Source organism: Tyto alba, unplaced genomic scaffold (genome assembly GCF_018691265.1).
Source record: "Tyto alba isolate M040663 unplaced genomic scaffold, T.alba_DEE_v4.0 Super-Scaffold_9, whole genome shotgun sequence".
Classification (NCBI taxonomy): Eukaryota; Metazoa; Chordata; class Aves; order Strigiformes; family Tytonidae; genus Tyto; species Tyto alba.
Window position 1 is genome coordinate 27936669 of NW_024881330.1, and position 25454 is coordinate 27962122.

The 25454-nt window shown below is 36.1% G+C and overlaps 1 protein-coding gene across 1 annotated transcript; it reads left to right on the forward strand.

Annotated features, from left to right (window-relative positions):
- On the forward strand, positions 1–25127 carry NBN (nibrin). Its single transcript, XM_042785869.1, has 16 exons — positions 1–204; positions 1862–1995; positions 3144–3289; positions 4691–4850; positions 5275–5378; positions 9855–9972; positions 10239–10429; positions 11538–11638; positions 13825–13963; positions 14410–14673; positions 14940–15405; positions 18014–18085; positions 19349–19504; positions 20509–20622; positions 21686–21735; positions 24934–25127. Exons 1-16 carry the CDS (start codon positions 174–176, stop codon positions 24962–24964), a joined length of 2277 nt encoding a protein of 758 aa, XP_042641803.1. The 5' UTR covers positions 1–173; the 3' UTR covers positions 24965–25127.
- The last annotated feature ends 327 nt before the right edge of the window (positions 25128–25454 follow it).

A 25454-nucleotide genomic window follows, 5' to 3' on the forward strand; every position in this document is an offset into this window, starting at 1 on the left:
GAGGGACCGGGGGGCTTCGCCAAGGCCGGGCAGGCGCGGGGCTCAGCACGCATGCGCGGCGGGGCGGGTTCCGGCTGCCCGCCCCCGGTAACCGGCGCTCCGTTGCGGCGGCCCCGTGGAGTGAGCGAAGGGTCTTCCCGTCCCGGGTCAGGGGCCCCGCGCCGCCCTCCAGGATGTGGAAGCTGGTGCCCGCTGCGGGAAACGGTGAGGGAGCGCCGGACCCCGCTGCCGCCGCTCCGGCAGGCCGGGCCCGGGCACCGCCGGCCTTTCCCAGCTCCAGCCCGCGTCTGCGCGGATCCCCGGGGCGGGGGCCGGCGCCTGACTTCGGGCTCGGGTCCCGCGGCGGCCCCTGAGGGCTGGCGGAGGGTGAGGCTGGGGCCTGCCGGCCCGGCCGATGCCTTGGAGTGCCGGGGCGAGCCGGCGTTTCGGCTTCCCCCGGGCTCTCCAGCCGGGCTTTCTTGGCCGTGCCTCTCGGGCAAAGCTGCATTGGGCCGGTGTGGACCAGCGGCGGCAGAAGTTCTGGCCGCTCCGGGTGCTGGCCTGCGGCCGAGCCCCCGTTCTTCCCTTGAGCACTGCAGGCCACAGCTCCTGTTAAATTTACTGGGGCTTTGCACTTTGCGAGCCCACGTGGGATCTGTGTAGGTCCTGCTACAGCCAGTGAAGCAGCTCAAGCAGCTCACAGAGTGCTGCTCTGAAATACTTGAAGAGTTGAGCTCTGAGGCAAATGTCAATCTCGGGAGACTCTCCTTTAAAAAAAAAAAAAGCCTAAATATTATGTTGATGTTTCAAGGACCAAGTGTTTAGCATAAGACGTGTTGTTTCTTCAATGAAGGGTTTTGAAGTTGAATTGTCACTGTACCTTCTTTCATCAGTTTCCTTATCCATGGGAGCTTTGATAACCATTATCAATGTTTTCAGTGTATCATAAGATAAAAATTTTTTCTTGACTTAAATGTTTTGTCTTTTATATAATGAGCAGTCCTAACACGACTGCATCTGCTCTTTATTTCCTAATTCATTGGGAGTGAATTTTGGAGGTTTGGATTATTTCCTAGTGGCAGCAGTACCTAATCCCATTGAAGTAAACTGAATTATCTCTTACTGCTTGGAAAACTCCTGAGCAAGAGCCGAAACACTGGTATTGTTGTATCCAAGATGTCAATTTCTGCACAGTTCATATTTGAAAAGTTGTTTGCCCAGGGTTGATAACCAGAATTTCATCTGCAGTTGTCTATTTTCATCAAGAAATATGTGTAGTTCTGTTGACCAGTAGGTAACACACACCTTTTGGATGTAGTCAGGCCATTCACTGAAAAGCCATTAAGTGGTCTAGCTGACAGATACCAAGAATTTGGTAAAGTACAGGTCAGAGACTGAAATTAACATCAGTTTGATTTACGTTACAGATCTTACATTCATTAAAAGGACATTTTGCTCTGAACCTCTTAAGTTATGTAAATAAATTGCGTAGCCTTAAAATTTGTGTTTTGGAAAAGCTATCTTACATTGTATTTTTTTTTTCTTCCCTTTTTATATGTAACACTTAATCTTCAAGAAGTAATACAAAAGAAGAGTTAAGAAACAATTAGTAGAAATACATTGTCCTTGATATGAGTATGTTGCCACTTTTGTAACTGCTTTGTTTATCATCAAATGTATCCTTTTATAAGGGACAAAGCAAAGGAGAGGGGAAGAAAGAGATACTGTCTATAAATGTGTAATTCTAGTTATCCTAATAAATGATGCGTGACAAAGTTGAATTTCAGTTATACTACGAACTGTTGAATGTTTCCTAAGAGGTTTGAGTACTTTGGAGTTTTTTGTAAATTGATATTTTCTGTCTCTTGTGTTTTTTTTTCAGGAGAGTCGTATCGGCTTTTAAGTGGTACAGAATATGTTGTTGGACGCAAAAACTGTGCAATTTTAATTCAGGCTGATCAGTCCATCAGTCGAAGTCATGCAGTTCTGAGAGTAATCTTTCCCGAAGCGACACCTGTAAGTAGCCAGCATTTTACTGCATTATCAGTATGCTGTGTGGGTAATTCAGTCTGCCGTGATCATAGATACTCTCATTTTATTCTCACTGGTGGTTTATGCTTGGAGTAGAACCACTGACCACCTGTCTTTTCTTAATCTTGGTGCTTGTTTTTTTTTTTTTTTCCCCTCCTCAGGGTTGCTGTCCTATCTTGAGAAATTTAGTGGCATAATTCTACTGGTCCAAGTTTTACTGGTTCTACTTTTATCCCAGAGTGAAGATGACTAGGAATTTGTATTAAAATAATCACAACAGGAAAATTATGGAATTAAATTTCATTACATAGGGAAGTTTTAGGTCTTGGTTCTGGAAAGTGTTTTATTTGTCTTACATCAGGCTTAGTTTGTGTTTCATTCCACTTCATTAATTCTGTGTTTGCTTAGGACTGAAAATAATAATGTTCCCAGGAGAACTAGCAGGCATCAATTTACTGTCACTTATGTGTTGCAGTGTTTACAGATATTCTGTAGCCAGTCAGCAGGAATTTCATTTCTGTAACTGTATATAGAATTTGAAATTAAATACATAAAATTGTTGTCCTTTTAATAATGCAAAAAGTACTATGTAGCAAAATTTAATGAAAACAGGCTGACTGTTCTCATTGGCTTGTGAACTGTTTGGGAAATATGACAGTGTCTAACCTTCTGAAGACGTACTGGTGAAGGCATGGTGAAGACACCATACCCTGCAGCTTGTTAAAGACTAGCTTGTGCTTGTGGAAGTGAGGGCAAGTGGCTTGGGCACCTATGCCAGGTCTCAGTAGTAGATAAAAGCATCAATATAATAGATTTCAGAGCCTTGCTGAATCACAGTAGCAGAGGCTTTGGTCCAGGGAATGTTTGCCCTGCACAGCCTTCAGAAAGACTGAGTGTAAGAAGCACTCAGGTTCTGAAGTGACATATGTTTTCTCTCATTCCATTACAGTGAAAACCAGAAGATGAATAATTACATGTAGCCAGCCTCACTGTCCAAAGTCTTTATTTAGGATGGTATTTTGTGGGCTTTTTCTTATTTATCTCCTGCTTTGATCCATAATAGTAGTAACCCATTTCTGATAAAACTATCTCATTCCGATAAACTATAATGGCTTATCTATGTTTATTTTCAGAGCCAGTCTCTCTCAGTCCCTATATTAACAGTAACAGATACATCTAAGTATGGTACCTTTGTTAATGGATCAAAACTCAGTGGCACTTCAGTGTCTTTGCAGTCTGGTGACAGAATCAACTTCGGAGTCTTTGAGAGCAAGTTTAGGTAAGTGCTTTGATTATAAAATACCAAGTAGAAAACTGCAATTTTTGGAAAAAAGTGTTTTAAGGACATCATAAAACTCAGCAACTTGAACAGCAATGATGAATTTTTAGAAAGCAAAGGAGATGAGTAGTATTTTGCCTATGTTCCACACCTGCTTCTGCAACAGTTTTCCATTAGATATATTTATTATATAATTTATTTTGACACCAGGAGATTAAAATTGTTCATAGTAAAGCATTGGCATTTTAGAAGATGATGTATCATGTATAGTGAGTGTTTTCAGGCTGTTTAGGCAAAGAACAAAAATCCTAAAACACAAATGGTTCTAAAGAAGGGAGGAGAGTTTAGGGTTGGAAGAGAGCTTGTCTGAGACTGTGGTAGCTGTTGATAATATAACGGGAAAAGAACTGACATAGCTGGAAAATGCTTTGTGCAGTACTAGCCATTGAATGCTTGTTGCTGTGATGTATGTCTGCATTCTCTTGAGTGAACCCAACTTGCTAATTTTTCAGATTTAACATGGTAGCCAGTGCTGTCTGAATATATGAAGCACTCTGAGGTAGAGTGGCAGGTAAATAGAAAATTCTGATGACCATCATAACCAACATTAAAGCAGTGAGAAGTTGGCTTTATTCCTTAAAATTTGACTCAGTTTTGTCACTGTAGCTGGTATTATTTGATAGAAGAAAAAAAGGCATTTTCATCCACTTATAATAAATAATTTTTGATATTTCAGATAAACATACCTGAAATGTGGTACAGGAATCTTGCCATGAGACCAGATTCATCATGACTGTTGTACCAGAAAGCTTACTTAAATTTCTTTCTGCTTTGCAGACTAAACAAAATCAAAGAATGGAATTTGATATGCTGTAATTCCATATGGAACAACCACAAATATAGATAGGCTTATGGTCAAGGATAATGGCAGTGTTAGGAAAAAGTTACTTGAACTTGCTTTCTACAACACTTATTTTTTAAACAGCAATCTGTTTATGGACTGTTCTGTTGAATATATTTTTGCCTTTGGAAGCCCATACTCAATTTCTTTTTATATTCCCTGACCTTGCAGTATTCTTAAAGCACTAATTCTATGTGATGTCTATGAAAGACCCAAAAGTCCTTAGAAATATTGCAGACACCAAGTCAAAAAGTCAAAATGTTAATTTTTTTGAATAAACGTCAGTGTTTACTTTCTTCAGGAAATTTTAAAGCACAGTCTTTTTCTGATCCAGGTAAAAGTATGGGTTGTTTTTGTTTTTGTTTTTGTTTTTTTTTTTTGTTGGTTTGGGGTTTTTTTTGTACCCTTCAGATTTCCCTGAGCTATAAACAGTCAGCTCTGTTCATCATAATGATTGGCTGAAATAACTAAAGCAATTCTCTGTTACTTGTTCTTTGCAGAGTGGAGTATGAGCCTTTGGTTGTCTGCTCCTCATGTTTAGATGTAGCTCAGAAAACGGCTTTAAATAAAGTCATCCAGCAGCTTGGAGGCCTTGTAGTGAATGAATGGACAAAAGAGTGTACTCACCTTGTAATGGTAACAGTAAAAGTTACTGTTAAGGTATGTTGAGCTTTTGCACATTGATAGCATTGATTTGCAGTTTTTCCACAAATGTGAATTAAATTCTAGATGTGCTCAAGATTTTCCTCTACAAAGCTATGAAGTCAATTCTTCCTTTTCCATGTTTACAAAGAGGTGTATGTTGATGGGAGGTTGGAGGGAAGGAAAATGAAAAAAGCTAATTTTGAAGACTGTTACTGATTTCCATTAGTTGCCTTTGATATTTACATAACTTTGGTTAAGATGGCAATTAAGAGCTAGCCTGTTAGAATCGAAACTATGCTGTGTTTTGGTAGTAAAATTCAGTATTGTTCTGTTTGAGTGATGTTTTCCACATCTAAGATCTTAAAAAGCTGATGTTAGTTAAACCATATTCCAGCTGAACTTTTTCCATACAGTAAATATATATTTTCTGTCATTTCAGACTATATGTGCTTTGATTTGTTGTCGACCAATTATAAAACCAGAGTTTTTTGTTGAACTAATCAAAGCTATTCAGTCCAGGCAACAGTTGCCAAATCATGAAAGGTCAGTATCATGTTTTCAATGTCACAGTTAAATTTATGGGAGCTAGATTGTCAAATAACTACACATTTATCTGATCACGTTAGACAGAATATGTGATTTACAGTAACTTCTTTTGTGGAAAAATGCTTAATATGACACGTATTTTAATATTCAGGCAATTTTCTTCCTCTCATCCCTAGAGTTATAAAATCAGCTCTTAGAATTGACTGTATGCTTAGAGATGTTACTAGCTCTAAATATGAACTTTTTTTAATTGATATGTTTGAAACAACATTTAAACTCTTTTGAGAGTTGATACATTAAAATAAAATTGTATTTTTAAAAAAGAAATTATATCCAGCTTATTCATTATGTAGACATATTTTCCCAGTACGCAGTTAGTTACTGAATTTACTGTAAACTTTGGTCAAAACAGAGCTAGCCTGACTACTGAATTCCCTGAAATAGCAGGGAAACTAATCTGCATGGGTCTTCACTATGTGAGAACAAAATACTCACTGTTTTCATGGTGAAATTAACTTGAAAAGGGAATTCTTACTTTGGAATAAATAAGTACTGCAGAATAGCCCTTGTGGTTATTTTCTCTATGTAGAAACGTGTAAAACAATCCCATTACTGTATGCGAGAATTTCATCTGAGCCTGTATTGCTGCTGTTTGGTTTGTTTGTGGGGGGTTTTATATGAACACCTGATTTATGGAGGTGAGAAATGTCCATCGTGTGTTGGTTTTGTTTTTTGTTTTTTTTTTTTTTTTTTTAAAAAGGTAAACTGCGTATGTTCCTGTGTTTTTTAATTGTTTATATTCTTTAAATGCTTTGGTAGATACTGTGAAATGAAATATATAGTGTATGGAAATTCTAGGAGTAATTGGCATTTGAAAAGTAACACTGAACTTTTAATGTCAGTTAACAGAATAATTTGTGAAACTACTTTAACTTATGATCTTTCTGGATGTGTTATTTTAACCAGGTGGATGTTGGTCACCAGACATTTGTGTTAGGGGAAGTAAATGATGAAGAAGAGTGAAAGTCACTGTTGGTTTTACATATGTATGGCTATACATACCCACATATGTGTTAGGATGTAGAAATTTGATTTGTTTTCTTTAGTGGGTCTGATGATAGCCATTGGTAGAATAGTTTGAAGAGCAGGAGTGGACGGGAGAGGGCAGCTAAACAAACCTCAGTGGTGCACACGTGGTAAATGAAGCAAAACTGCAGAGGTTTCACAGTAAGCTGCGCTTGCTATGTGGTAAAATATATTTCACAGAATCTGACAGTACCTTGTTAAAACAATACAGGTGCCAATCGAGCAATTGGTAGCAAATACTTTTTAGTTTCTATATGCTGTTTTAAATTTGCAGGGGTTTATGTAATATGTCAAATCAGTCACTGAAATCAGGTCTGTGAGTTGTTTAAAGCCCGTTTGGTCTTCAGTTGCAGAAGGAAGGGGGAATCTTCATGAATTTTAACTTTTCCTTCTACATTGTTTTATAAGGACATGATAAAACTAAACCAGCTATTTAGTCCTCTCTGAAATACTGGATCTAAGTTTTTCTGGTGGATTTTTTTTTTTTAGTAGAGGTAGTACAAGCCATGAAAAGCTAGCAATTGGTTGTGCAACCTGAAATTTGCTTGGTCTAATGTTATCTAGCTGTCAGACTGCTGTCCCTGTCTGTTACAGTAACAAGCAAACAGTGGCTTGGGCTCTGGAAACTGGGGTGCTTTAATATAGAAGTGATAGTACAATTGAGCTGTTAAGTGTTCCCTAAAATGGAACTAGATGGATATGTTTCCCTTTCTTAAATATTTTTGTGAACTATTAAGATCTTCATAGGAATTGAGCTGACTAAATGTTAGTGACACTAGCAGTATATCCATTATGTAGCTTTCAAAGAGAATTCTGCATCAAGCTAAATGAGACAGCTGGTAAAATACTCAGATCTATATTTAAAATAATTACAGTTTTTTAAATAGGTGTTATTTTTAAGATGTAGCTTGTGGGAAGATCTTGAAAATTTACTTAGCAGCTGTTTGCATTCAGTTTCCAAAAATAATTCTAACTTTCACAGGGAATCTACATTGTGCATTGTAGCTAGAGCTGACCTGAGCTGGTACATCTGTAAGACACTAAACAACTTGAGGCAATACTAGTTTGGATATGAAATAAGAAAGGTCCATTGATGTGGTAATACAGGGTGACACTGTTAATTAAATCTTGATTACTACTATAGATCTGATCCCCAAAAAGTCTTGGGCAAATGCAGTCTTAAAGTTCCAAAAATTTAAAACTTCTTTTTGTTTATACTAAGATTTCACAGAATTGCAAACCTGCAGTTCACATACAGCTGTGGGGCTTCTTACTTGAGTCTTTTTATCTGAAGTATATTACTTCTGGTACTCTCTGATAACCTACGCAAGGAAGAACAGTAACTGAAGATTTCTCTAATGGCTATGTAAGTGCAGTCCTGTATGAAATAACATGTTGTATTACAGCAGTCCAGTATAAATAGTGCAGGGCTTTGAAGAAGTAGGAAAGTAACTGAGCCTTTAACAGAATCTCATCAAGAATCAAAATCCATTTATTGAAACATTCAAGACTGTAGAGGGTCTTTTCTGGATAATGCTGTTATTGTTCAGAGCTTATGGGGAGAGAGTACAAGGAGCACTTCAGAATTCTAAGATGCAAAAGGATTATGTTGCCTTTTGAGCTTAGCTCAGCACTGGATAAGAGTTTCAAAGGAAAATCAAAGGTTTCTTTGAGGAGAAGATCATCAGTTGGAGCTTCCTGCTGAAGTTAAAAAACAGAGGTTTGAAATGTATTTATAGAGAAACTATAGTCCAGTTACAAAGTAATGGCAACTGCTGTTTCCCCCTTTTACTCATCCTTTTCTCTCTAAAGGTGACTTTTTACCCTGTATTTATCTTAGGTTAATAACTGTCTTTACAGGACTCTGTATCAGAAGTCTTCTAGCCTGGTAACTAAAATCTGACTTGCCCTGTTTCTTACTAGTAGACTTTATCATATCTATTTCAATTTCAGTGCAAACGTATTTTTGTAAACAGACTTGAAAAAGTTGCTGAAACATCAAATACTCATTTTTCAAAACATGATGGTTTCAGACTGGTTAATTTCCATTGTGTACATAAAGCTTTACAAATTGATTGTGATGAACACAAAAGAACAAAGATTATTGAAAAATAACTGTAATTATATAGTACATTTTAGCCTATCATAATTGAATTACATATTTAGATGCACTATGAAATTTGCATGATTATTCTTGTGTTCAGATGTAAGTATGCGAATGTTCACAGTGACTGAAGAATGTTTATGTTTACAGATGGTGCATTTTTTTCAGAAACTTAAATATTTCAGCATTTCATGGAGTATGTTTCTTGCTTAGAGTCTGCTAATCTTTGCATAAATTAGGGAAAAAAATTAAAAACATATCCCTGTGTGTGTGCATATGTAATTTATTATTCTGTTAAACCAGATTGTGGGAGTGTGTTACAGCATCTGTTTTTCTTGCCTAGTAGTATGAGAAGGATGTATAATCAGCAGAGTTCTAAGATAAGTAGTTCTATGATCAGCCAGAGTATGTACATAAACTGCTGTTTGGGTACAGACATAGTGTAGTATGGTTAAAATTGACCTGTAGTTTCCCATCTTTCTAGCATGTGCCTTCACCTTGTTCTGTCAGAACTGCTGTAGTAGTGAATATGTGGCTCAAAGATCCTGTAAATACTATGCTGAAATTGTAAGTTAGATGCTTGTTTTAACTCCAGAGGCTTTTTACGACATGGGGATGCCATAATTAACTGGACCTGAGATCACAGGCTGTGACAAAAGAGAGCCTCAGGGTAGAATTTCTCTTCTGCCTAATCTCTTCCCCAGCTGAACTCCTGGTCAGTTTTCTTGTATTGGACAAAACAATTGAGAATCTGCAGGGTGAATCAGTTCGGTTCTCTATCCCACCAGCAAGAAGAGTGTACTTACTTTGTCACATTAGTAGGCTGTCCTGTAGTGTGGTGGTACACTATTTCTTGATCCAATAGAAGAGGAGGGGTGGCTGTCCCCACCGGAAGGGTAGAGGAAGCAAGATGACTAATTTTGTGTGGAGTTACACTATTAGCTAGAGCAAGTGGAGAATGAGGTTGAAGTCTCATTTGTAGTATTGTTAGTGGAGAATGTGGATATGTGTACAACAGATGCTTAAGGTGGATAGGTTGAACGCATTCTTAAAAGTGTTGTCCTCTTAGTTACTGAAGTAGAAAGTCTTGGTCTTAGCTTAGATGTTGAGAAATTAGAGACTGTTTCTTCATAACAAGCTCTTGAAAAATATTTTTATAAATAGTTTTAACAGAGCAATATAGTATTATAACTTCAGAGCTTTACTCTAAAGCAGAAAGAACCATGAGTCAGTACTGATAGGTAAATCTGAATTTTTTAACTTCAATTTTGATGTTCTTGCAGATTTTATCCTCCAGTTGATGAGCCTTCCATTGGCACTGAAAAACTGGATTTATCTGAGCATCACGAAAGGAAAAAAATATTTAGTGGAAAAACTTTTGTGTTTCTAACTGCCAAGCAGGTAAACAGTCTTTATATTGCAAAAATTTTGGAGGGGTAGTTAAGCACAGTTTCTGTTCTCTGTGAATTCACACTCATTCTGGGTTCATTAGGAAAGAAGGATTTCTGTGTATTTGTCGTCTTAGAATACAATGGCATAAGTACAGGGTGAAAAATAGAACACATCGTATCTGCATTAATGTATCAGTGATAAGCATTATGCTGATAGTTCTAAACTGACTGTATTTTAAGATATTTTTTTTTTTTGTATTTGCATTCTCTTTTTAGCACAAGAAACTGGGTCCAGCAGTTATTCTTGGAGGAGGGGAAGCAAAGTTGATGATGGAAGGAAGGAAAGAAACATCTCTTCTAGTTTCTCCTGAAATTTGTGTTGTTGATGTGGGCTTGACAAACTCGCAGATCCCAGGATCTGACTCCATGAGAAACTGGACTGATTCTGTTCTGACTGTCTTGCAAAGGTGCAGAACTGTTCTCTTGTACAGCGGTAGGGTAATTTCAGAATTTCTGCAGAGATTTGTTATGGTATTTGCATACATATTTAATCAGTGGGATGCTTGTAAAGAGGGTATTTTCTTCATTGCTTTAAGTATTTAGCATAGTAACTAAAATTTCTTGAAGCAGGAAAGAAAGGACTTGGCAGTTCTGTGAGGATTTGATGGAGTTGTTTTTTGTTTGGTTGGGGTTTTTTTCCCTTTTTTTTTTGGAGGATCCACTTCAACCAAAATTCATTTTAATGAAGCTGCTTTGAAGTTACAGACAGCAAGTGTTTTTTCCTCTAGTCTTTAAAAGAAGTTAAAAATTAATATAATTTAGGAATGAAAAAGAGAATATCTATGATTTTTCAATATACAGACTTATTTCAGGGAAAACTCATGAAATGGCACCTTGAGATCATGTGATTCATTGCTATCTAATTATTTGCAGACAAATGCAAATGCAATTTTATGAAGAGCAGCTTCTATTTAATGAAAATGTCTTTGTTTTGGTGGTAGGTTTTGTCTGAGAGGGCAGACGGCATATTTTATAAATGTTAGGATTTTCATGATGTCATTTTATGAAAACATGTAAAGAAAACAAAATCTGAGTCCTTAACCTAATACATAAACCTACTTCCCCTGAATTTTCCTGCTAAATAGATAAAACTGTACTCAAGCTGTTCTCATGGCTGTAGTACGGAAGAGGTGTGTGTGCCTCACTGACGTTTAAGTGCTCAAATCTTTCCAGTCACTCTTCCATTCACACACATTTTTAAATTGGAGGTAGAGCACAGTTAATTAAATGCCCAGAAATCGGATAGAGAGAAGGTGCATTGGCCAGATTACTGGGACTAGACAGTGGCTACAGCAGCAGGAAACATGGAATTTTGTACATATAGGACACGGGTGTAATGATGGATAATTATGCTGACTTACTGTATTGTGAAAAATTGTACTTTAGACCGATGTTTTTTGAAAGGAGGAATGGAACATTTTGTACTTTGTCATATCTGTGCCCATTTGCCTATTCATCTTTGAATCTGTACTGAGAAACTTTTTTTTGGTCTTTATTTTAATTGTATATTAACAGCAAGGATCTCAGAGCGATTCCTGAGGCAGAAATTGGTTTGGCAGTTATCTTCATGTCTACGGAAAAATATTGCAACCCTCAAAAGCAGCCTGGTGACAAAGGTAATTGGAAGAATAGTAGTAATAAGTTAACAGCATTAGAGTGGCAGTATTTCATTTTGTACATGGGCATGAACGCTAATGTTCTTTTTGTTTTGCAAGACCACTGAAATAGAATGACACTGTATGAAAAATGTATACAAGGCTGAAGAGGTAATTGGTTTTTAATGGTCTTGTGATAAATTGCAATGAAATTTATAACTCTGAGATGTAAATAAAGTAGCGTATCTAAAATTAGCATAAAAAGCAGACACATAATACATTAATCTTTAGAGGAAAGGTACTTTAAAACAGTCTTCTGAAGTTCACATTTTTAGTGGCTGCTGAATTAATATGTTTGGTAGTTTGAATTCCATGCTACTCTATCTTTTATGGAAAGACTGGCGTAATAGGGAGGTAAAAGATGAATGTTAGAAATTGAGAGAATAAGAATGGAATTAATTTGTAAAGGCTTGTTTCTTTTTGCACAAAAAAGGAATTTGCTTTAGGAAATGTCAGCTGCCTCCCACCCAGTTCAAAACCAAACATAATCTTGACATAAGAAGTAAAAACAGTGAGACATGATTGCCACATTTGCTAAAGGAATAGTTTGAGGGTAGAGATTCCAAGTCTCAACTTGAAACTTAAATTTTATTTGCTAATACAGTAGTAATAAAAATCTTTGAGACAAGAGTTTTTGTTTGTCTAGTTCTCTTTTCATGCCTCTTCCAAAACTGGTAGTCTAAATTTTGTTTCTATAAAATTGTCAGAGTTGTGTGTAAAGTTTTAGGTTCTCTTCTGTTCTACAAAGTGTTGCATTGGGTAGCAAATACTACAGTTTTTAAAAAAAATCAAACAAAACACCCATAAACTTGTTTTTACATATAGGAACATTACTTACTCAAAAATATATTTTGGAGAGAAGGATATACATGCAGTACTAGAAGACCTCTGAAAAATATTTTGGTTGACTGGTATTCTTGTAATTGATCTGTTGTCTATCCAGTTTAGAAAACAATACAAAATAAATTCTCAGATTAAATAAAAAATACTGCAGACATCTGAATAAATCAGAAATGGTGATTGTTGTTTCCAGTCTGAATGATTCAACTGGATAAAAATTGTCTGATTGAATTGTGTAAATGGACTGTATATTAGGCTTTTGAAGGTAGCTATGTTTACAATTTATTTGCTAAGAGGGAACAAATGATACTATTTGGGAGTTATAAAAACTTTCATGTACGTGTTGCAAATCAAAGCAATTGTAAACAAGACTTCGTCTGATCTTGTCTCAGAACAATGAATAGGAACGTATATAAGATGTAGTTCCTCAAGGAGGAGACTTGGGTGTGTCTGTAGGTTATTCCTCTCTAGGTTACAATAGTAGGAAAAAATTAAGGAATGGATAAAGAATAGGTTACCTGAAAGGTTAATACTGTCATCACAGTCTCAATCAGTATGAAATGCAGGAAGAATGTAAAAGTCTGAGATGAGTAGTATTTAAAAAAAAACGTATCTAGAAGCATGAGGAGACATCTGTTAAAATAGTAGATGTTAGTATCCTTTGATACGGCGAAGTCCTGAGTATATTCAGACAAGGGCAAGTGAAAGGACAGACAACGTAAAAGACATTGTATATGCCGCTCTTTGTGTTCTACAGATAAATAATGTGAGTAACCAAAGAGAGCAGTGAAGGATGTTTTAAGGCAATTCCCTTGTTCTAGGGATTACGAGAAATTGGCTGTAAAGACATTTATTCCAAGGTTTTTTTGATAGCAAATATTGGTTCTATATTAGTGGAAATAATCCCAAATATAATAATCACGTTAGAGATCATCATAAAGCAGTAAATTTAAGGACTTTTGTGCTCTGGCAGTTTTGCATAAAATATATACTGTATGATTTATTAATTACATTATACCCATATTAATATATGATTTCCCATTATGCTTCATTTTTATTTAAGCAAAGTTCCATGACTTAATTTAGTGGAATATTTAACTAAAACTGAATCCCAGAATATGGTTCTTGAGAACTGTTCATTTTGTTTTTTTTTTAATTAGTAAATCTGCTTAATTTTTTGATTGAAATTGCTTTAAGACCATTTTACAAAAATCTCACCTGATCAGTTACTGATGTGTGATAACACACACAAGGAAACAGAGATTTGATACTAGCCTTTTAATTCTTCTCTTGTGTTGATCTCCCAGCTGTAACTAGAGGTACTGCACCAGCTGTTGTAGGGCGACCCATTTCTCAGAGTTTGGCCATGGATGAAACCGTAATGCCAACTGCTGCAGACAGGAGCACATTATATGTAGCTGATACAGAAATAGAAGAGCAGACATGGTAAAGTATTCATGGAAATGGTTTCTAAGCTAATGCTTGCAAATAACGCAGTCTTTTGTGGTGGAGGAACTGCATCGTTGCTGTGGACAAAGATATACCGTGTTAGAAATGGCACTTAGTCAATTGCTGCCACTTGTCTGCAGTGTGATAATTTCTGCTTTTGAGTCGTAGATAACAGAAAACATCACATAGCACTTACATGGCTCTTACAAATGTAGATACTGTATATCTGATTTGACTGTCTTAACTACTACAAATTTTCAAGCCATTTCACAATTATAAAAATACATTTATCATAGTGGATTTTGCAATTTATTTTTATTATACATACATTATAAGTATACTCAAAGTACAGGTACAGCTTTTTAAAAAAAGTGATATTCTACAATGTATGTCTGTGGTAACTTCTTGTGTGGTCACTTAATATATTTTTCTCTCTAACATAGTATGGAGATAGAAAATACTCCCCAGATGGATAGACGAGAGCAAATGGCTTTCCAGGATACAACTGCTGTAAAGAAAAACCCAAGCACGAGTGGCAGTGTAAATGAAGGAACATCGATACCTAGAGTGAACAGAACATCTGGGTTTAGTCAAAAAAGTAATCCTGTCTCACCATCTAAAATTTCAGAAGCTGCTAAACCTAGTGAGCGTGCTTCACGTCACCAGTCTAACTCAATTACAAATTACTTCCAGGTAGCCAGAAAAAGGTATGTTGAAATGTTCTTGACATTGGCTCCCTTATGTTGGTGCTGTTTCTGGAAAATAATTTTAACTCAAGGGATGTAAATTTAATTCAAAGCATCCTTAAAAAGGTAATTTTTAGATCAGCTTCCTAGAATGGCAAGGGTACTTATGTTCAAATTTCACAATGCAGTCACTAAAAGCCCAGGAAGCTGTTATGTTGCAGATGCAGCTAATCGTATTCAAAAATGCAATTGTAATTCCTTTCTTTTGTAATTACTTTCTGGTTAAGGGAGAGAGCTGAAGAAGAAGAAACATCTGTACCAAAACTGTCAAAACGGGAGGAAAGGTCATCACCTGTTTCCAAGTGCACTGAACCCACAGGTTTATCAGTGTGGAACAGTGAAGTGGAACAGCATCAAAAGGAAAATAACGTTCTGGACCCAAATGTTGCATTAGAAGACACAGGTATAAAACTTATGAGGGAAAGTGACAAATTAGCAAGTGATAAAACAGACACTAAAACTGCTTCTAGTGAAAAGCATGCCCCAAAGAAGAGAAAGGAGTTAGAGGATTTATCTGAAGATACAGAGGCACTAGAAATTGTGTTTGGAAGCAGAAACCTAGACTGGAAAGATCAAATGGCAGATTGTGACCAGGAAGCTCAAGGGAATGCACGAAAAAAAAGGTGTTTAGAAGCCAAAGCAAGCTGGATTCAAGCAGTAAATGTAAAGCAGAGAGAGGAGAATAAAATATTGGTAAGTTATATTCTTCTCATGTGCCTAACGTGGAAATTTACAACTAGAAGGATGCAGGTGCTTCTTCAGGGATGAGACTGCTTGCATACAGAAAGTGGCTTTGTAAAGTTTGTTTGCTTAAACCTCTCAAATTGCTCTGAACTAAAATAGACATCATGCATTTATTGCATGTGAACATTGCACTGTTTCACATATCTAAATGTGTTTTCATTCTTTAGGGCTTTATTTCTTTGGGAATTGAAAGCTGCTTGTATTCTGAAAGTTTTCCACTTTTGCTTGAAGTACTGTAGGTAGAACAGGAGGATAAATCCCCGGTCCAAGAAAAACTTCCTATATTGTATATTGTTGTTAATTATAATGTTTATTCTCAGTTATATTGTTTTTACGTTTTTCTGAAGAAAGCTTTAGTTGACCCCTTTTGTTGAATACCACAGTAGTGTCCAACATCTTTCAAGTCAGAATCTCTAGATGTCATGTGAAAGATTATTAAAATGTCTGTATGAGGCAATCCAGATCACTAATGTCCTCTTAAAAAACAAACAAACAAAAAACAGCAAAAAGACCAAACAAAACCAAAACACAGCTTGTGATTAGTTTCCTTGATTTTTTTTTTTTTTTTTTCCCCTCTGGTTTTGATTTTGAGAATAAGGCAGTTTTCTAAGAGAAATGAAGAAGGGAATGGATTTTGAGTTTACAATAGCAACTTAACTGAAAAAAAAAAAAAAGCAGGTTTGTAGAGGAAAACAATGTTGAGAGCTCTAGCGAAGTAGACTATTAACAATGCAGAGGGGAATAAGAGAAGGAATGGGTTTAATTTTTGTTTATTTTTTAAAAAATATAAAAGCTTACTGTCCAGTCAGTTCTTACATAGTGTAGGCAGTGTTTAAATGCTGTAATAATTAAGTTTGAAAACATGATTGAGAAACTGGAACTTGCAAGCTACCTTGGATTAGATGAGACTTAGTAATTGTCTGTGCATCCTTAGCTCAGACCAGCTTAGCATTCTTCTCTTGACACTTTACTGGAGCTTGTTTCTGGTAAAGTGTGAATTTTGAACTTCGTTATAATGCTGGGGTGTTTCTTATGTTACTAACAGGCAAATTTTAAAAGACAAGTCTTGTATAGAATTTGTTGCTTGCTCTTTAGAATGTAAGAGAGGAGGTACTTTCTATCAGGTTTGTCTGTACTGAGAGTCTAAAACAGCTGCTTGGAATAGACCTTTGAATTTTGTTGTGGCCTGGAAAGTTTTTCTAGTCTAGCTTCTTGTCAGGATCACGAAGGAGAACAAATTCTTATGTATAACTAAACTGTTATTTTGAGATGCGTGCTTAAAGATTTTGCTGATAAAAAGACTTCTAATAGTTTAATAAAATGGGTCATTATTAATGAATGTAAATTATATTTCCAGTGGAACAGGAAAGAGATTTCATGATATCATCTTCACATATAGATGCATCTTTTTTTATCTGGCAAGATGGAGACTGTAATTGACTCAAAACCTACAGGGTGCATAACAGTGATCTGATATTTTTTCAACCACTGAAAATAATTTATGCAAGACGGTGTGCTGCAGCAGCAAAGAAAGCAGGGGGATGCTGAGTTGCATCATCAAGGGCATCACCATCAGAGAGAAGTCATTATCTCACTACTCAGTGCTTGTCAGGCTACACCTGGAATACTGTGTTCAGCTTTGGTCCCTGCTATGCAAAAAAGGAGTGGACAGGCTGGAGCAGGTCCAGAGAAGGGCCACAAAGATGATCAAACTGGGAAGCCTGACATACGAGGAAAGGCTGAGAGAATTAGTTTGTTCAGCCTTGAGAAAATAGGCTTAGGAGACCTTATTACCATGTTCTGGTATTTAAAGGGTGGTTACGAAGAAGGTGGAGACTCCCTTTTTACAAGGAGTCACTTGGAAAAGATGAGGGGTAATGGATACCAGTTACTCCTGGGGAGATTCCGATTGGGCACAGGAAGAAAATTTTTCACAGTGAAAACAATCAGCCACTGGAATAATCTCCCCCGGGAAAGCAGTGATCCCCCAACATTGGACACTTTAAGATTTGGTTGGACAAAGTGGTGGGCCATTTTGTTTAGACTGTGCTTTTTCCAAGAAAGGTCAGACCAAATGATCCTCGAGGTCCCTTTCAACCTGGTATTCTATGATTCTATGAAACCTGGTTTTAAACTATGGGAGGAAAGCAACCTGCAGAATACTTTTGTATCCTAGAAATGAAATGTCCTTTCTGCACACATGTACACTTAATATATGAAACTGAAAATGCTGCTTTTTATGTTCAAAAGGTTTTACAGTATTTTACAGACTCTGTTAGGACTTTGAAGATTGTACGCACGGGCAAAACTTGCTACTGGTGTAAGAAAAAAAAAAAGTGAGAAAATAATGATTTTTTTTTTAATTGAAAAACCCCAACAGTTGTTATAGTGTACATATTATCATAAAAATTTGGAAGTACAGTGCAGTTTCTTTTCTGTCTAAATATTTACATGGATTTGAAATGCTTATTCCACTCTAGGGAGAAGAAGAAAAGTTTATTAATTAAATTTGCATTTAATTTCAGTGTTACATTTTAAATAATTTTTAATCAAATAGAAAGAACAACAACTTGGATCAGTTCTAACTTCGGAAATGAAAAATGAGGTCAAGCAAGAGTCATCAGTCTTGGTAAGTAACCCGTTAATTGAAAGTTTGAACAGCAAACTCTGAGGAGCATTAAGAAAATGCATCAGAATTTTGCTTTTAAGAACATCGCATTTGTGATCCTATTTCAGAGTAAAGGAGGTTCTGAAGATTGTACTCCTTAAAATAATCATATAAATTTGAATAGTACAGTCCAGCTTACTGACTGTGAAAAGACAGAGTGAACTGTAGAAAATAGATGTAACGTACACTGACTAACAGTAAATAGCATGCTAACTTTGTTACAAGTGAGATCAGTGATGGAAGGGAGAGGGAAACTTGCTGTGAGAGGCAGTGAGGCAGAGGAAAAGCAGACTAGGCTAAATGAAACTGAAATGGAAAGATTCTGAAGAGGTAAAGGAGAGCAGCCAGTCAACAAGGGACAAGATAAAACCTTTTCACGTGCATAGAGGAAACAGTCTAAAAAGAGGGGATGCTGTGCACGTACACCAAAGTGCAAGTCAGCTCAGGTTAAGGGACTGCTAATTTATACTTTGCTATAAAACAACTGTACTGCATCTGGGCTGGAGCTGTTCATGAAGGTAATTTAACGTTGCTTGTGAAATTGTCCTGTACCCACATGTCCTTTTTAATCCATGTAGATCTAGCCTGAAGCAACAAAGTGTGCATGCAAACTTGCTGGCATATGAGCGTTCTCATGTACAGGAAAATGTTGCTTCATTGTTCAGATCCAGTTTACAGCCCTAAAGTTGGCCTGAATGTAAATCTGTAGTCAAGAATTTTGCTGAAGATGTTCAACTTTGTCTTCCATGGAGTTATCTGGAGTTCCCAGTAGAGTAAGCATACTTGATTAAGTTAGTCCAGGTTAAGAGGCAAGGTGAAGGGAAGTAATTCTTGGATATTAGCTGAATTGGAGGAAAAAAAAAAAAAAAAAAAAAAAAGAAAAATCTTACTTGAATTTCTATCTTGAAGTGAAATCCTGATGAAATGAGGTACACCGACTTCATTATTATTACTTCAGTTCCTAATGTTCCTGTCTTTTTAACAGATGTAAATGAGAGAAATCTACTGAGCTCCCAGCAATACTGGTAGTATATAAGGAGGCTGAGAAATACATCCATCTGCTTGGCTTTTACCACTATTTCTGCTTCCCATTGCCCATTGTATTCTTAACTTCTGCCTCAGCTGTGCTAATGATAATTTCTTTCTTTAAAGTTTATGTTGTTAAATATGCTGTATGTCTGTTTATACACTTGAAATGCTCCTTCCCTTTTCTTCCCACATAAGAACCACAACAAACTGCAAGATGACTCCAGCAATCTTCCTAGCAGACTTCTGTTGACTGAGTTTAGATCACTAGTTGTCAGCCATCCAAGACACAACAGTCAGCTTACTGGAAATACCAGCTATGGGGGAAAGAAAAATTTCAAAATGTTCAAAAAGGTTAGTGTGTATTTGAAATGGTCACAAGATGGCACTATTTAAAAATACTAAAAAGTATTGCCTTCAGATTGTAGAAATATATTATGAAAGATTTTTTTTTTTTTAATTGTTAGCAACTACAGGAAAGAAACAAATACCGTATTATACTGTTGACAAAAATACTTGGCTAATTGACTGAAGAAGTACCAGGCTGACAAAGACTCACCTCATGCTAGATAATTTAGATACTTGTACTCTCTGTTCCAAGCTGTTACTTGGAAAAAGTCATTAAGTAATGCCTACCGTAACTTCCAGTTGTACCTCCAAAAGCTAACAGTTTGACTTCTCCAAAGACCTACGTACAAAGCATAGGCTGATTCAGAATCTTGCATTTTATGTAATAAATCTTGGATTTCTAAATAGAACTAAATCTGGTAGCTTAAAAGTAAGATTACTTGTTTGAATACTGAAGATAACTTCAAGAAGATTCTTAGTGTTCAGCTCATGTTATATATATATATATCTATATATAGTATAAGACTACTAGAAATGCATTTCAGTAAAACATTACGTAGAGAGTGAGTCACATAATGCAACTTCCAGTTTTCTGGAAGTATGCTTTCATTTTTAGGTAACATTTTAAATTTCTGATAGTATTTTCTTTTCCACTGTTTTGTAAATCTATTACAGAATTCTTATGCATTCTGATGATAACATAGAATCTATCAGTAAAAATCAGTTTAAAATGTTTTCAAATTCAATTTAATGTACTATCAGACTGACTTAGCATATGTAATTTGCCAGCTATTTTTTTTTTCTTTCGGTAAAAGGAGGGAGTTAATATCTTTCTGTAAATGCTTTTTTCACTTTAGTCTCTCAAATACGATCTCTGATAAATGTTATTCAAAGGCAGACTGACTATCTTCTGTGATATCTGAATAGACTTTACGAATTTGTTAAAACAGGCCTTTTACTTGCAGTGTGCTTGCCTTGTATTGTAATTGTAAGAATTTATTGTCCAACAGGTAGCTTATCCAGGGGTGGGACAACTTCCATACATTATTGGAGGATCAGATTTGATTGCTCATCATGCTAAAAAGAATTCAGAGCTAGAAGACTGGTTAAGGCAAGAAATAGAGGTAAGGAATTATTTCTTAAAGATGGTCAAACAAAACTAGACTTACATAAGTGATTATAGCAGCCTGTGGTCATTACTGAAATACCTCACAATTTTATTTTTGAAATAAAACCTCATCCAATTATCTGTCAACACATGCTCATAGCAACATATGCACTAGAAAAGTTACTGAAAGTCAGAGGTCAGTGATAAGGCTCATGTTTTTACTGATTATTTGAATTCATTTTACATGCAACATTCATACTATCAGAAATATTGATTTAAAGCAAAATCAGTAACCTAAAAGAGAATATTTTTAATAAAATAAGCATTATGGAAACTTGTGACTTCTAAAATGCGACAAAGAGCTAGGAAGAACTTCCATATGTTTAGTTGTGTTCAATTTGTTATACAGTACAACTGATACTCTACTCTTGAACAGAACAGAAAATATCTGAGAAAAATTCTCATGGAGTATATTGAAGAGATATAGTAAGAATAAATTTAATATTTTTTCTATCGTAAAAATCTTCAACTTTGTATGTGAAAGTTCTGAAAAATATTGTATTTTATCATAACAGTTCTCTAGCACTTTCGTTTTCCAAGTTTCTTTAAAAATACTTGCTGATGAGTCATACTGTTTCCACAGCCTGATGATGATCCTATTGCATCAGCGCTTTTTGATTATCTCTTTTTTTTTTTTTTTTTTTAATCCTTTGGTATAGATAACACTAATTGAAACTCTTTTGATGCACCAATAATCAGATAAAAATTTCCCTATTTCTATAATGATGCTTAAAAGACAAAAAAAAAAAAAAAAAAAAAAAACCAAACCAAAAAACAAACAACATTTTTCTGACCAACCTTGATACCTTGCACAAACTACTCCATTACATTAGTTGGTAGCAGTAGTCAGATGTGAGTAGTGAAGTATTTTATCTAATGTGAATATGCACCGAATGGAATACTTAAAGAAAACTTATTTCTTCAGGAAAAAGTGCTTTAGTGCAGGGATATATTGTTTTTCTGTGTTGTTCATTAGCTTCATCCTTAACATCAAATATTGAATAAACTTATTTCCTCAGGAACAGAACCGATATGCAAGAGAGGAATCACTTGCTGATGATCTCTTTAGGTAAGAGTTTTTTGTTTGTACTTAGAAAATGTGTAATTTTGCATCACATCATTTTTTTTGGACAAATTCCAATTTTGTAAAGGACTACTTTACATGGAATTTTGAAAAAAATAGTCATTCCCATGTATGGAATATACCCAACATGACTCAACTTGTCTCAATTTTTTTTATGCCTTAAATTTTAAATTTCATTCAATCTTCCTACAATTTTTTAATAAGAACATTCTCAAACAAAAATGTCGCCGTTTCCTGTCTCATATGTACAAGCTTGATTGTTCACAAAGGCTTGAAGAGATTCTGGGGCCAGGCTTTCCACCATTAGTGTTTGCTAGAACCTAATGAAGTGATTTGATCTTATAATTAAGTCGGTCGTCTGAACTGCGAATAAAAAGTGATGGGATCTGCTCCTTTTTCATTCTGGCCATGGTGCTCGTCTGTCCCTGTGCTGAGGCACTTGAGGGATCTAAAGCAACGGGACACTAGTTCTGTGAAAAGGTGATTGGCAGGACTGCTTTCTTTTTCTGGATCTTTGAAGTAAGGATTCCCAGAATTTAAAACAAAAATTAAAAGAAAAAAACAACCCCAAAACTAAGTAAATCCTTCAGTATGGCCCCTCTTTGTTGCTTATCTTTGAGACCTTGAGCTGCTTTCCAACCCAATCGCAATGAATAACCTCTACCTTTTTTTCACTTGTTAGAAACTCCCTCAGTGCCTTACTATCTTTCCAGTTTTCAGGCTGAGGTGGCATTTTTACACTGATGATTCTGTGTTCATGACAGCGTAGTAGAGTCATTAATTCTGTCTTAATCAGTGCTTATGTGACAGGAGTTTGAGAGATTTTTTTGGTAGGTCCAGGTTCACCTTGGCTGTTTGCCATTGCTTTTTGCCATAACTCACTACATTTGCCTCTAAAACACAGCCTGTTTCAGCAGTTTTCTTTCAATAACCCTCACTTCAGTTGTCTACTGCTTTCCCTAATCTCTTTTGAAAGAGAGAATCATCCTATTCAGTTGGTTTCCTGTCCAGTTACTTTCAACTGCAATCCTACTTTAATGATTTATAACCACTTTCTAATCAAAAAGTGTCCCAAGCCAAGGTTGCCGTGTTATCCAGTTTTCACATCTGCAGTACAGCCTTGAAATATACGTCAGTCATGAAGACATCTATAAGAACATGGTGTAGCTTGATTGCTGTACTGGAATATTAACTGGCTTAAAAAACCTTGATTGATTTTAGCCTTTCAAAACACAGCAGTGGAAATCTATATAATTTGCACGCATCTGTGCTTAGAGAAGTTTTTACCTCAGCTCCCAGTTTATTTAGGATAGTTGTACTTAGGAAGCTTCCACAGTCAAAAACACTAAAACACACATTTTAATGTTCAGCAGTGTGTAACTTACTTCTAATTTTGTCCTTAATCCTGAGTAAAACTACTTGGCTTAATGCTAATGTTAACAGATGCTATTTCCCATGAAAATGGCATTTCCAGATGCCATTAGGAAGAGTTGTGCAGTACTCCAAGGTAAAGATGTGCTAGAAAGAAAAGCTGTGCCCTCAACTGCTGCTGAGTACGTACTGAGATAGAGGAGGAAGGGAAGGCATATCATACTATCTGTTAAGAGTACAGATAGCCCTCTGTATCCTTCACTCCCTGTTCCCAGCAAGGTCTTTTGTTTCTTTATGCATTCACTTACAGCAGTGCAATCTCTGTAGTCCTTCTCTCATGTTGTTTGGTTTTCTGTCTGGAACAGATCGTCCAGGCTTCATTTAATATGGAAAATGGCTGGAGGTGAGGTGGGGGAAGATTACATAAAAAGATGTTCATGACTGTCAGTGTCAGCATCTCCATAAACAGTCACAGACAGGGTTGGAGGTGTTGGTGTCATGATGGCAGATTCCCATCATGTATCATCTGCTTCTCCTAGCTTTTATCTTACCACCACCATCCCACCACTGCTCCAAAATACGATTTGATGTCCAGGACATACTATGTGTTATAACACTATAACAATAAATACAAAGAAATGCTTTGAGACTTAGTACAAGGATCTTATTTTGTTTAGCAAAGATTTCATTATTTTTTTAGTTTTTTGAAGAAACAAGGAACTACAGTTTGACTTCTCACCTGCAATGCATTTGACTAACACTGAAAATCTGCATTTAGGTAGAAAAATGCATATGGTGAAGAAGGATGTTTTTGTCCAAATCACTATCAAAGGAACATACACATATCAACATGAACATGTGTAAGAGCCATTCAAAAAATCTTACTGCATTAGCAGCTTGCTCTGTTAATTAACAGTTAATGGTAGATCATTGCTTTCAAAGGGTACACATTTCATTTTTGCCAGAAGTCTGAGTTTTATGGCAACAGCAGTGACTTCTAAAACCTTTCTAGTTATGTGGTGATGTAATTTGGCTCAGTAGTTGTCACATTTTCCTGTCTAAGCAAAAAAAAGTCTTGATGAATGAGAGTAGAATTAGTGGAAGTAAAACTGCCTGATAACTCAGTTGTTTCCATAAGTTATTCATGCATGAATACAAAACACATCAGAATTTCGAAGAAGTGACACAGGATTTGGGGAGATGAATCACAAATGGAGAGAAATAGGCAGCCAAGGGATAGCAGTGTTAAGCAGAGACAAACTATAAGCATATTGCCGTAAATCCGATAACAACTAGTATAGCCAGAGAGTATATCTAAATTACTAAAAATCAATTAGAAGCTGTGTAAAGGGGAGGTGAGGCAAGGAACTGCTTTCTGTGGGAGAATGAAGCAGCAGGAGGGGTTTGTGTGAATGAATCACAACCAAATGTTGTATATTTGCTGTGAATATACAGTACTCCTTTCTCCTCCCTCCTCTCTTGTTGTTTTGTTTTTTATTTTTAGTAAGGAACTTAATGTTGGGACATTAAAGACTTGGAGAAACTTGTTCATGCATCAGATTTAAAGATTTTAAGTAGCTAAGAAGTCAGTGAAGACTTTAGTAAGAGTTATCTCTAGTTCATGCACAGGTTCTAGTTTATGCATCCTTCGATCAAACTGTAGCTAATGTTATAGAAATGCAGTCAAGGAAGGGACTGAACACTGACTAATCCCTGGTTACAAATATGTAATATAGCTATTTACATCACATTGCTAACTTTGAGTATCAGTAAGTTTTACTTATTTGTGACAAAATTTCTTTTTTGTTGCAGGTATGATCCTAATGTGAAAAGGAGAAGATAAATTGTGACCTGAATTTGCAGTGATTCTCTATCAAAAATCTGCTTTCTGTTCCTTAAGTTTGCTGGTTACAGGGTGTAATACATACCTATGTATGACCACTTGAGCTATCGATTACTGTAAGACTTGGTTTTAAGTCTTGCCTTTATTAAAGAAAAAAAGAGTTTTTTCCGCTTCTTTGTACTTACAGAATGTACATTTTCAAGACCTTAACATTATTTGCTTCAGAGTAATGCTCAGTGAAATACCATAGACATTTTAAGCTGTTTATTGCTAATATTTGCTTATCAGTACTATTCTGGGAAAAAAAGGAAGTTAGCCAGCATCAGGCTTTTTTCTTTACAAAAAGGCTTTGTTAATTAGATTTTTTTTTTTTTTTATTGTCAATTTTGTCTCTGTGGAGCTTTTTGAAGACCAAACTTTACATTTCTATCTGAGTAAACAAGAAGTTTTTAATACTGATAAGGTCAAGCTTCTTCCTATTTTTGAAGTT